We start from the raw sequence: 12,419 nt of genomic DNA on the forward strand, positions 1-12,419 counted from the left end.
CGTCATTGTAATGTGCTTAAATTTGTTTCTGAAGAATCAATTTATTTATTTTGAAAACTATCTACTAACATATTAAATATGTTATTTTCCGTGAAACGTATTAAAAAATATATTTAAGCAATAACGAGGGTTTTTTAATTCGATTTGATGGTTTAATGTGCAATATAAACATAATTATTACAAACATTTAAACACTATAATATGATTGTGTGTGAAAACATTTGCTTATATTTTAATATTACGTAGTATTTATGTAATAAAAATTTATGCCGAATGTTATATTACGTATGGGAAAATAAGATTTGGTATTTATTAAATATTTCATCCCATCATATTTCACATTTATATTATAAAGCCAATTAATTTTACGGAAACAACTAGTTTTAGATAATGTTTGATTGTTGAGTATTGATTATGTTTATTTTACCTGTTATATTTTCTACGATGCTTTTCAAAAACAGATGTAATTGTGTCAGATCGTAATGACCTCTCAGCCAGGGGGCAGTGATCTGTGTTAGGACAGTGATAGCTTCCCGCATCTGGGGCTCTGGGTTCGATTTATCCGAGAGAATGTCCGATAGTATTTCTATACCACCACCCTGAAAAAAATAATAAGTAAAGGTACTTGATGACAAGAAAAAATATAATTATTGTTCTTTATATTGCAAATGGATATGTTTAGTGCACTACAGGATATAAATAAAGAAACTTTTTTAAAATATATATATTTATATAAAATTATAATTACATTCAATAAATTAACGTATAGCAGAATTTAAACTCATGCAATGTTACGTAAATTTTATTTAAAAATAAATACTTTGAAGTAAATCGTGAAATGATTTATGATTTGATTCGTGATTAATTTGTTCGCTCAATTAAAATTTCTAATAACATTAGACAGTAAATGTTGGTATGCGGAATCGAGAACACAATACAATTAAATAATGCACCTCCTCAAACTGCTTGACCGCGTCTCCGGTGATGCAGACCGTTGCGAGTGCTCTCAAAGACAGCGCCTTTATTGAGCTCTTCTTGGTCTCAATAATGGCCGTTAATAGTGCCCTGGGCACTCCACAATCCACGAACGGTAGCTCAGTAACACTCTTCATTATCTTAGCACACTTTTCGTGTAATGAATTTTCCGTATTCCCCGTGAGCATCGCTAAATGACCAATAGACGTTAGCGTGCTCTTTAAAATCATGTCCGATGGTGGTTCTTCAATAATTGACACTAACGTCTAAAAAAAAATATAGTTCTAGATATAGAGCACTTAGATAATAGATTTAGAAAGGAATGTTTCGTTTCGTTAAGTGATACTAACGTAAGTTGTAAGTGTATTTCAATTAAAAATAAATATGAGGTGGTTTTAGGATAGCATATATATATAGTATACTATATAGCAAAAGCCGAGATGGCCCAGTGGTAAGAACGCGGGAATCCTAACCGATGATCGTGGGTTCAAACCCGGGCAAGCACCACTGAATTTTCATGTGCTTAATTTGCGATTATAATTCATCTCGTGCTTTACGGTGAAGGAAAACATCGTGAGGAAACCTGCATGTGTCTAATTTCACTGAAATTCTGCCACATGTCTATTCCACCAACCCGCATTGGAGCAGCGTGGTGGAATAAGCTCCAAACCTTCTCCTCAAATAGAGGTGAGGAGGCCTTTAGCCCAGCAGTGGGACATTCACAGGCTGTTACGGTTACGGTACGGTTTAGGATAGCATACAAATTCCCACAATTTTCATATTTATTATTCGAGAAATGTATGAGTATGTATGGTCATATACACTTGCCTAATCCGGATAAATGTACACGACGTAAAAGAAAAAAAAAGCTTTTTTACTTATAAAGTGTTAACAAGGAAGTAAATAGCAAACGCAACACGATGTTTTCCAGTTTCGGAATTCACCGAGCATAAAACATGTAATCGGGATTACAGAACGTAGAATTGACTATAACACTATACTCTATCGAATATTGCATTCCGACGATATTTAATATCCACTTGTTTATGTAAATTGTGAGATTATATCTCTGATATTTATTCCAACGATGCATTCACTAGTCGTTAGCCGTATTAGATTTCAATTAAAACTATTACATTTTGATTGTATCGCCAATTAGTGACTTATGTGGTAGTATTTTTTTGTTTTTATGAACATTCTGGAAATACTTATTTTAACTTTCTCATTTAATAGCCCAGATATAACTGTTAAATGATTTTAAGTATAAAATTGTGAAATCTGGTATTCATCGACAATGGAAAAAAACGTGAAACATTGGTTTGAAGAATTAATATGATACGAACCTTCATTTGCTGAACTAAAACAGCTTTGGTTGTTTCTAGAAATATTTCGATCAACGTATCCAAATGTTTCTGAATTAAATTCCATTCGGGTTTACTTTCATTTAGTTCGATTTTCACATCTTCTCCGATATCTATTAGTTTTTGGAGGTAAATTTGAAGGGAGATTTTGATTTTGTCCCATCTTTCTGGTGTTTCTCCGGGAGGTTTTGTGTTCAACGTGATGCTGTGAGCTAGTACGAATTCATTAATATTCGCTACTAGAAGACATATTTGCTCTTCGGTAGTATGTTGTGATTCAATTTGTCTGAAAAAAAGAAATTGTTTTATATTCTGGCTTAAAAACTTTTTGGTGAAAAAAAAAAGTATTCTCAATAATAATATCTACCTTATCACATCACTATATTGGTGTACTATGATCTGCCCGTGTGTCTGCACCTTTTTTATATTGCCGGTAATCGTGGCTGAATTGGCTGATACAAGAGCTTTCATCTCAGCACCGAGAGGTTTACTTTGTAGTGTCGTCATACATTCGTTCTCACAGGAACCAACCAAATCACATAGCCAATACTGAACCGGTTCCGGTTTTCTTTCACACAACCGTTCTAATGTTGTCTGATCTATGCTTCTCTCTCTGTACAAAATCTCGTTGCGGTTGTTTAAAATTAACCTTAAAAATAATAATGATTAGAATGCATTTTTGAATGCACTTTTTTTAATAAAATACTAAAGTTATATTGACAATGATAGCAACTTACCCGCTGTTGAAATTCTCTAAAAGATTTACTCTTCGAGGAGTTTTCTTGTTGGCGTTCTTTACGCCGTTCATAAACTCATGAGGTGCGAGCATTTTTGGTGTCGATGTACATGCTAAGTCTAACTGAACGTCCATGAAGTTCATGTCTTCAAATTTTAATTTCTCTCTTTTAGAATCGTGTGTTAAATCTTTATCAGATTTCGAGCCTGTGTCGTATGGAATCTTTTGCTTGTCTTGAAACTGCGGTGGTGGCGTTAGCCTACCATTTTTAGCGTTATCATTACTTGCCGAAATTTTATGTTTTTCTTTTAAATTTGAGTTATTTTCTGTTGAAACAAGTCTTTCATTATAATTTGGTATTAACATTTCATGTTGTTCGGGATATCCAACAATAACCCATGAACTTTGTTCGCATGTCCGAGGTAAACCTAGTGATGGCACTCGACTTCCATTTAAAATTCCACCAGCTTTACTGTCAACAACGCCCGGTTTTTCCTTTTTCGATGAAAATAATTTGAATGGCTCTTTGATTTTCTCCCCTTTAGTGCGATGTTTCGCTTTAGGGCCAACTTTTTTTGAAGGTTTCAAGTGAAGACTATCCATTATATTTTTTCCTAATAAGGCTTTAGTTGGTTTGTGCATTTGTTCTTTCGGATAAACAGTTTTTTGTTCAGATAAATTATCTTCATCTATGTATCCTAGTGAACGATAACCATCTTGGATATCTAATATTTGTTGATCTAATCTCTGTCCTTCAAAATTAAGCGACTGATTTAGTCTATTTCTTTGAAATTTAGGAGTAGTGGAAATAGGAATATTTTCCTCATTTGACGTGCTACGTTTAAATTCAGTTCTTGCTGCAGATATTCTTTCTGTTGGAACATACGATACGTTTGTTATTGGTGTACGAACTCTTGGTTGATTATTGACTGCGATTTCATTATCATGACATAGTTTTATATATTCGATACTGTCATCGGATTTATTTTTGTTCGTTTCTAAATCTTTTACTTTTGCTAATTTTATTGTTTTAGTATCAGTATCAGGGCCCGGTGCACATTTCTTAACTGGATATTTTTTAGAAGGACTTAAAATATTTAAATTTTTTACAGATATATCTTTGGTATCGACTTGTATTGCACTCGAATTTGGAGTATTCTCGTTATTATTTATGGTAATGTTTTGAGCGTTATTTTTTGACATAATGCTTTTAACATTTTTTGTGGAATTTGAACCAAAATTGTTCTCATAAGTTTTTGTAACTTTATCGATATTTTGTTTATCGTCATTAATATTTCTCTGAGCTGGATATTTAGTTTCTATTTTGTTATCATCTTTATCTTTTAATAATTCCATATGTTCTTCATCTTTATGAATTTCGCAATATTTTTGTAAATCGTATGGAGTTTGAATTACACTACTACTTCTCAATCTAGGCTTAGGTGTTGGAGTAGCGCCACTAGCAATTCCAGACGCATTTGAACTATCAACAACGTCTTTATTATTTAATGAGTTAGTAAAGTCGTTGACTTGCTTAACAGTTATATTTTCATTATTATTCGAGTCATTACTGATTGATGATTTGTTTTTATCACTACTTTCAGGTGAGGAATAATACTGAGATGTCGGTGGAGAGCTGTCAGAGTCAGAGAACCCTGAATCTTGGCTCTTATGGCTGCCTGGACTGCCGTGTCGAAGAGGCCATTGGTTTGGCACATTATTCGCTCGCGCTAAATTATCGTGGCTATTGTTCCTTTGTTCGGGTTGATTAGCTATCCAATGAGGAAGCTGAGGCTCCCATTCTTGATCGTCTCTCCGATTGTTTTGGTTCCACTCGGGTTGCGCCACTGGACTGCCAATATTTGGCGATGCGTCACCCCACCAAACTTTGCTTCTTGTTCGTTGAAAATTTGACATCCTGTGAAAAAAAAAACAAAGAGTTAGGTAAATGACTCGTGGGAAAATTGAAGGTGACGGGTGTAATGATCGGTTCAAACATCAAATGACGTAATTTCTTAGTCCATTATAGCCAGGTATCGGCCGAGAATGCACGACGCGTGATGCGTGTCGGCTCTTTCCTTATGATCAAACTTTAACCATATATTTAATGCATGATACATTTCACAGCAACAATCTACATCGATGGGTTAAATTGTTAGACGACAAATAATTATTATTAACATACTCATAATGCAACATTTGAAAACACGCTTTGAGCAGATGTTTAAAACCGTTGCAGATTCCATTGTATGAGTGCATTATTCGAAGTTCCAACACTGAGCATTGATTTCGGCACCCCTCGTATGCCTTTGACGTAGCAACTGGGACTTCGCGTATTTGTTTAGTAAGACGTTCAAGCAGTCCAGTGGTTAGTATAACTTTAAGCTACATGTTACTTTATGTACTCGTGTTAGAATTCACAATCGATCGTTGCAAATCAATTTTGCTAGTTTAAATAAGGCTAGCTTGCGGTTTGTCTGAGTCAAGATATGAATCACAATAACAAAGTTTTACTTATTTGTAATGATAGTGAATTTGAATCAAGTACTACCAGCCAGTAGCAGACACGTACGCAATGTTTATTCTTTATTTAAACTTCATTGACCACAAACAATTGTATGGTACAAAAGGCTTAACGTCATCTAGGCAATCGAATTTGCCAACGGTGGTGGCAAATATTAAAAATACACATGATTTTAAAATTCTTCTTTTTTTTTTGAAAAGATTACCTTTATAAATAAAGTTTCTATATTATAAATTGAATAATATATATTGATTATTCAATCTTTCAAATTCTATGTCTGTCTTTACATAACAGATGATGAATGTTATTTTATGGTATATAATGGATTACTACTATTTTTATTATATAAGGTAAGTAACGTAATGCATATAATAAAAATAAATAAGAAGCTTTTCTCGTTTCTTCTCAGAAAGTCTGTCTGTCGTTTTTACTGTTCTGTTTTTGCGGCTAAACCTTTGAACCGATTTTGATGAAATTTGCAATAAAGTAAGCTAGCCTATGTTGGCTACTTTCTTAAACACCTTAATAATTAATGTCAATTCTTCATATACATATTTAATGTTCAATGAAAAAAACATATTAAGGTTAACAACAACAACACTTTTTAACAAATAATATACGTATGTTATAAATTAGGTAGTTATTAGATTTACATGTTATGTACATGAATGTGATTTGCTTGGAAAATTACACACATAACTTCTTTTCAATGGAATAAAACAATGAAATCGTTGTAATATAATAAAAGTAATTGCTATTTTACGCCAATTAATTTATTAAGAAAATTTCAAAACTAAAACTCGTTATATTTTGACCTTATGTCGATTTAATTGCTCGATAATTTCGTTATCAAGAAATGTTCATGAAAACAATACTTTAGCAATAAGAAAATTGCTGCGGAATTTAATTTATTTATATGCCAACAGCCCAAATGCCACAACGGCTATAACACTAATCAACAATCCCAGATTCAAATCCGAGCAATTCATCTCGTGCTCGTCTTGACTCGTGCGTGTCTCTTCCAAAAACCGACTAGTATCATTTTAAACGGTTTTATTTAAAATAGTTCGTAAGTGCCATTAGCAAAATTATCTGAAATCTATTTAACCTCAATAGTTTATTTATTCTATAGTATAGAATCCATACATTTTAAAAGGCATGTGAGTTGAGAATGCTTACTGATGTTTTTATTACATACATTTATATCCCATTTTTTCGGACGTAATGACTGGACTATAAAATGGCCTTCAAAATAGATTTCGTTATAGATACTTTAAGGTAAAAATATATTTTTAATATTTACTCTCAAAGCTCAGGGCGACTCGTATAATATATAAACATATATTTAATGATGATGAGGCTGTATTACGCATTGCAAGTGACCTAAGTTGCGCAAACTATCAGTTTAGTACTAATGGTGGCGCGTACACACTAACGACCTCTAATTACTGAGAAATATTTTTAATAATTAGCGCTCATAGCTGGATTATTTCGTCATAATTTGCTGATGTTAATTGTTGAAATCGAGTTTTGTTGCACTTCATATGGAGTAAACAAGTTCCATAAGGAATGTTATGGTTCTAAAATGCCTGGAAGTCTTGCGAAATTTACTTTTTCGTAAGATTTCTTCTACTCATTATATTATGATAACTAACTTGCTAGTGGCTAGCTCATAAGGAAGTAAATCTCGCGGACCTGAGTTAGAAAAGATCGGGTCAACAAAACAGGGTTTTTCGAGAATACTCAATAGCAGCTCGCTGATTGAAACTTGATATTGTCAACATTCCCGTACCTCGGAAAGCACATTTGGTAATGTTAGTCCTGCACCTAAACACGCTCCAATCGTGTTTGATTGCTGTCCCATCCTATTATGAGAGAGCAGATATTCGTTGAGAATGGTCAAATAGACCGAAATCGCTCAGGAAGACATTAATATATTATTATGTCACTATAATATATTTGTTTGTTTTGATTGCTGCGTGTTAGTTGTCATCGATGTGTTGGTATTTATTATTATTTTAGTGAACAACACATTTATATATTTCTTATTTATTTAAGCTAGGAAAGTGGATGCCTAAGAGCTACCTGGTGAAGATCAATGATCAGTCTAGCCCATAAACATTGGCACTGTAAGAAATATAAAAATTTCCTACACCGTATATGAGACGAAAACCATGGGAACTAAAGATAAAATTTTATGCCCTTGTGCTGATTATTAACTCACTCACTCTTCAAATGTTCCGGACATTGCAATACAAAGTATCGCTGATTGGCAGTAGATAAATGGTACCCAGTAAGGATTGCAAAGCACGCCAAGTTGTTACTTCTCTTTTGGTTTTATTAATACTTTGCCATCGATGTTTAAGTCAGAGAACAGTTATATTTTTTTTAAATATCTTTATTAAAAACCAGTATTAAATAAAAATTTATCCGTGATGTCACGTATACGCCTGTGGAATAGTTACATAGGGGATGCGGGATAACCGATAGAACAAGTTCGTTATACGTTCATAGACGGCTTCTAAAAGTTTACTCAAATAATAATAAAACATAAGTATATTTTAATAATATATATAGCCGAGATGGCCCAGTGGTAAGAACGCGTGAATCTTAACCGATGATCGTGGGTTCAAACCCGGGCAACCACCACTGGATTTTCATGTGCTTAATTTGTGATTATAATTAATTTCGTGCTTTACGGTAAAGGAAAACATTGTGAGGAAACCTGCATGTGTCTAATTTCACTGAAATTCTACTACATGTGTATTCCACCAACACGCACTGGAGCAGCGTGGTGGAATAAGCTTCAAACCTTCACCTCAAAAAATGGAGAGGAGGCCTTTAGCCCAGCAGGGGGACATTCACAGGCTGTTACGGATATTTTAATAATATGTAAAATAATCTTAACATTATTTTGATTCAAGAACTGAACTTTTTTCAATTCGGTCGTAATGATTAAATTTGTTTGTACATTTATAACAATATTCTTTTATATTAGTTATTAAAAAACCAGGTGACATATATTAAGTTAATTTTTTATTAAATAATTTTAATTTAATCAGATATCAAAAGGTAATTAAGTGAACGTTTCATTATAGTGATTATTCGTACAAAATGATTATTGAAAATGGTTTTCAAGAGCCTAGTTAAAATAAATATATTTTGATCGGTATTGTCTTATTAGTTTTTGTTTTTTTTTTATCATTCGATATGGTATATACAATATATAAGCCATATTTTGTTGGTTGAAACGAAATAAAGAAAATAAATATAAAATAAAAACAATAACTGTCTGATTCGTATTCACGCACAGTCCTTGCATCCGGGTTCCTTTAACACTGCAGGTTAGCATTAAGAAAGGATTTACGAAAATTAACCTCTAAGGGAGTGACAAAGATCTTGTATTAAAATCCTTAATTTTTGAAGGAATAGCTATGTAAATTGGTATTAAACAATTCTGAATTATTTACACGATCGAAGCCGCGGGTAAAACGTTAGTATAACATATTTTTGGCAAAAATATGTGTTTGGGCAATGTAGTATTTTTCATATATTTAAAATAATGTTCCGTACTAGGTTACGATAAAACACAAGCAAGTAATTTAAAAAGTTACAAGGAATTTTATCATATCAAAAGTCTTTGACCTTACCTCGATAGGCCCTTGTATACTTCCTCCGCTTTCTGTCTCCCTGGTACATTTAGATACGCTTCAATGCTAACAATGAATGTTTGACATTGAATTTAAAAGACGATTTTTGTTTCTTAAAATTAAAATTGCTACTCCAAGATTAAATTAATAAAAAAATAATCTAAATTAAATAACTAACCTCATTAAAAAATATGAGTTGTCAATGAACGTTTGTCATTGAATTTTAAAAGATTATTTTTGTTTGTATTACTTATTTAAATTAAAATCACCTCTCCAAGATTAAAATAATAAAAAAAAAACTAAATCAACTTTATTAAAATAATATGCGCGATATTATCTGTTAGCGTTGTGATTTTATAAAAAAAAAATATTGTGATTCATGACATCTATACTTATGTGTACTAATATTTTAAAGCTGAAGGGTTTGTCTCTTTGAAGAATAATCTCATACCGATTTAAAAAAGTATTTTTCCGTTATATAGAACATTAAAGGCTATGGACTATATAACCCCACGCAACTAGCCACGAGAACTGAGCAAGCAATCAATATAGTTTAATAACTTATTTTCCTATATATAGTCTGTGCAAAACGCAGGATGGATTTTAATGAATCTATTAATAATGATAGATATTACATTGATTGATGTTTTTCATCCCGTAAAGTGATTTCTAAGTCATAATCGAAGTAGATGTGTTCAAAAGTCGTCTCTAATTATGTATTAATTCAACACATAGCTTGTATTTTTATTGTATTTACTATAATGACTTGTATCATTATATAATTTGACGTTGCGAATGTTATAACAATATTTATTGAGTAATTATATTGATATTAACAAATTAATATATTATGTATTAATTATGTGAAAAGTAGGTCCAAGTTAAATTATGATTCAACTTTTTTATTGTAATTGAATCAAGAATCAGAGCAAACATACGTCATAAATAGTAATGATCGTGAAGCGAAAGCATGACCAAATTAAAGAGATGGCACATTTATCGCGCTCCACTAGAGATGCGTCCGTGACCAGTACGTTGCATTTGTAAGGAATAAACTTTTGTAATATATTTTGTAATACAAACATATACGGCGTTTTTCAAAAACTGACATTTTTTTTTTAATTTTTAGTGTCTAAGATCGCAACAAATACAAACCGTTTTTAATAATCTTAGTTTTATTTTTTGTATGCATTTATTACAATTATATACATTATATTTTTACAATTGTTTTGATTTAAACATTACATAAAAATACTCTTTTGATAGACAATGTAGTGAATCGACCTTGACGAGGTCACTGCCAGTGATTATTGTTAAAAACTACTTTAAGTCATTTGAATTTTGATTGCTATATAAAACGCGTGTACCATTTTCTTAATTAAAACAATTTATAAACTTGTAGTCATCTTCGCATTATGTATAAAAGCCGTATAAGGCTTGGTATGCACACCTGACTTAAATAACTATGACAAGGTTAAAACTATTATTCACGTTTATCGAGAAACGCGAAATGGTGTAAAAAATAGCATAAGTCGTAAAAGGCGTCCATTCTTGCAGCTGGTTTAACGGTCGCGTGTCATCTGCTCGTCTGCCATACGCCACGCTTGGCTGTACCGCACGCGCCCTTACCACATGTCCTTATTTTGTGTGAACTATTGGAAATTAAATTTCGAACTGGCATAAAATAAACATTTGTTTTCATTTATTTATATTTTCAGGACTTTTTTTATATATTAAGTACCTAATTGACTTTAATGTTGACAAAATGGACCTGTTCCGATTAGGGCATAGTTATTTTTACAACTAAATTATTAATAACAGTGTATTATAATTATAATACTTAATGTCTCTAGTACGAGTTTTTTATTTATTTATTCGTATTAACAATTTGTATTGAACGAAAACAGCGCCGTGTTGTGTCAAATCATAATTCCGTGCAAATCGCAGTTAACTTCAACGCAATTAATTTAAAAAAAAAAATTGCACTACGCACATGGGTCCGTTTTGTTATATTGACAAAGCTTGTACAATACTAAATGGCGTAAATTATATACTTACTTGTTATATAATTGTAAATTTTTTTAAAGTATTTTTTTGATTGCATAGATATTCTCGAAATTGTCTTGTTAATCCTAGTTGAATTATCTTTTTTATCGATAGCGAGGATTGTTTGTGTAAAAACTATAATTTGCGAACTACACACATTTTAAGGATTTAAGTAGAATTAAAAGTTCCTGAAATTTACACAAAAACTTATATTCCAATATTACTTCTAAGACATTTTAAAATACTGAAAAATTAGATTTTTAATTTGCAACCTACATACATCCGAAGTTTTGTATTTTTTTTCTCTATGTCTATATAGAAAAAATTAAGACAAACTCATTATTTAATCTATATAAAAGTAAGCCCAGTATGTATGATAGTATAAATGACAGTGTAACGAACTTTGTTTTGAATATAAAATAATTATTTGCAGGTCAAAATTATTTTTATTATTGTGTTAATCTTTAAAATTACTAAACATTCCAAGTTACATGGTACAAGTATTCTTTAAATCGTATTATATTCTGTTGAGTCCATCAAAAGCATATAAAACCTATTTTGTTATTAACTATTTTTTTATTATTTAATGTAACTGCTTTACAAAAAGCGCGGGTAAATCTGTAGGACAGACTAGTATTGCATAAACATAAAAAAATGCCACTGAATGAAAATCCGTTACATAATATCGATCGAGGCGTGTAGTGATTTCATCTCTATAGTTACGGCCAGGTGTGATCGAGTTCCGCTTTTTCGCTTGGAAGTATCGCCCCTTATCACCCCTCGTTTGATGGGACGTGTATACATAGGGAACAAATAGTTTTGAAAACGTATTTTTGAAATAATAATTTTAATATAACTTTTGTATAAAATATGCTAAAATAAATAGATTTTTACAAGTGGAATTATGATTGTTAATTATGCGGAGAGCATTATAATATATTAATTTATTCCATTTGCGTCAATTATTTTAAATATACTTTGGTTATTTTTTTTTTATTTACACAGATGTGGAATAAATTTGTTAATATTTGTCTAAGAAATATGTGTAAAACAATTTGCATAGCTGTCACGTTGAATAATTGTTGACAGATTAACTTCGAAGTGACATATTGCTTCATTTATACTCT

General features: G+C 31.6%; 1 protein-coding gene across 2 annotated transcripts in view; it reads right to left on the minus strand.

Annotated features, from left to right (window-relative positions):
- The window catches only part of LOC126776742 (uncharacterized), a 39,230-nt gene that overhangs the window by 2,868 nt on the left and 23,943 nt on the right, over positions 1–12,419 (minus strand). For both annotated transcript variants that reach the window (XM_050499464.1, XM_050499463.1), the window contains exons 2-6: positions 3,074–4,990; positions 2,704–2,985; positions 2,319–2,622; positions 954–1,241; positions 428–599 (exon numbers count right to left, since the gene is read on the minus strand). In XM_050499464.1, the coding sequence (XP_050355421.1) occupies positions 428–599; positions 954–1,241; positions 2,319–2,622; positions 2,704–2,985; positions 3,074–4,989 (2,962 nt within the window). In that variant the 5' untranslated portion in view covers position 4,990. The remainder of the gene's footprint in view (positions 1–427; positions 600–953; positions 1,242–2,318; positions 2,623–2,703; positions 2,986–3,073; positions 4,991–12,419) is intronic.

This window comes from Nymphalis io, chromosome 21 (assembly GCF_905147045.1).
Source record: "Nymphalis io chromosome 21, ilAglIoxx1.1, whole genome shotgun sequence".
Lineage (NCBI taxonomy): Eukaryota > Metazoa > Arthropoda > Insecta > Lepidoptera > Nymphalidae > Nymphalis > Nymphalis io.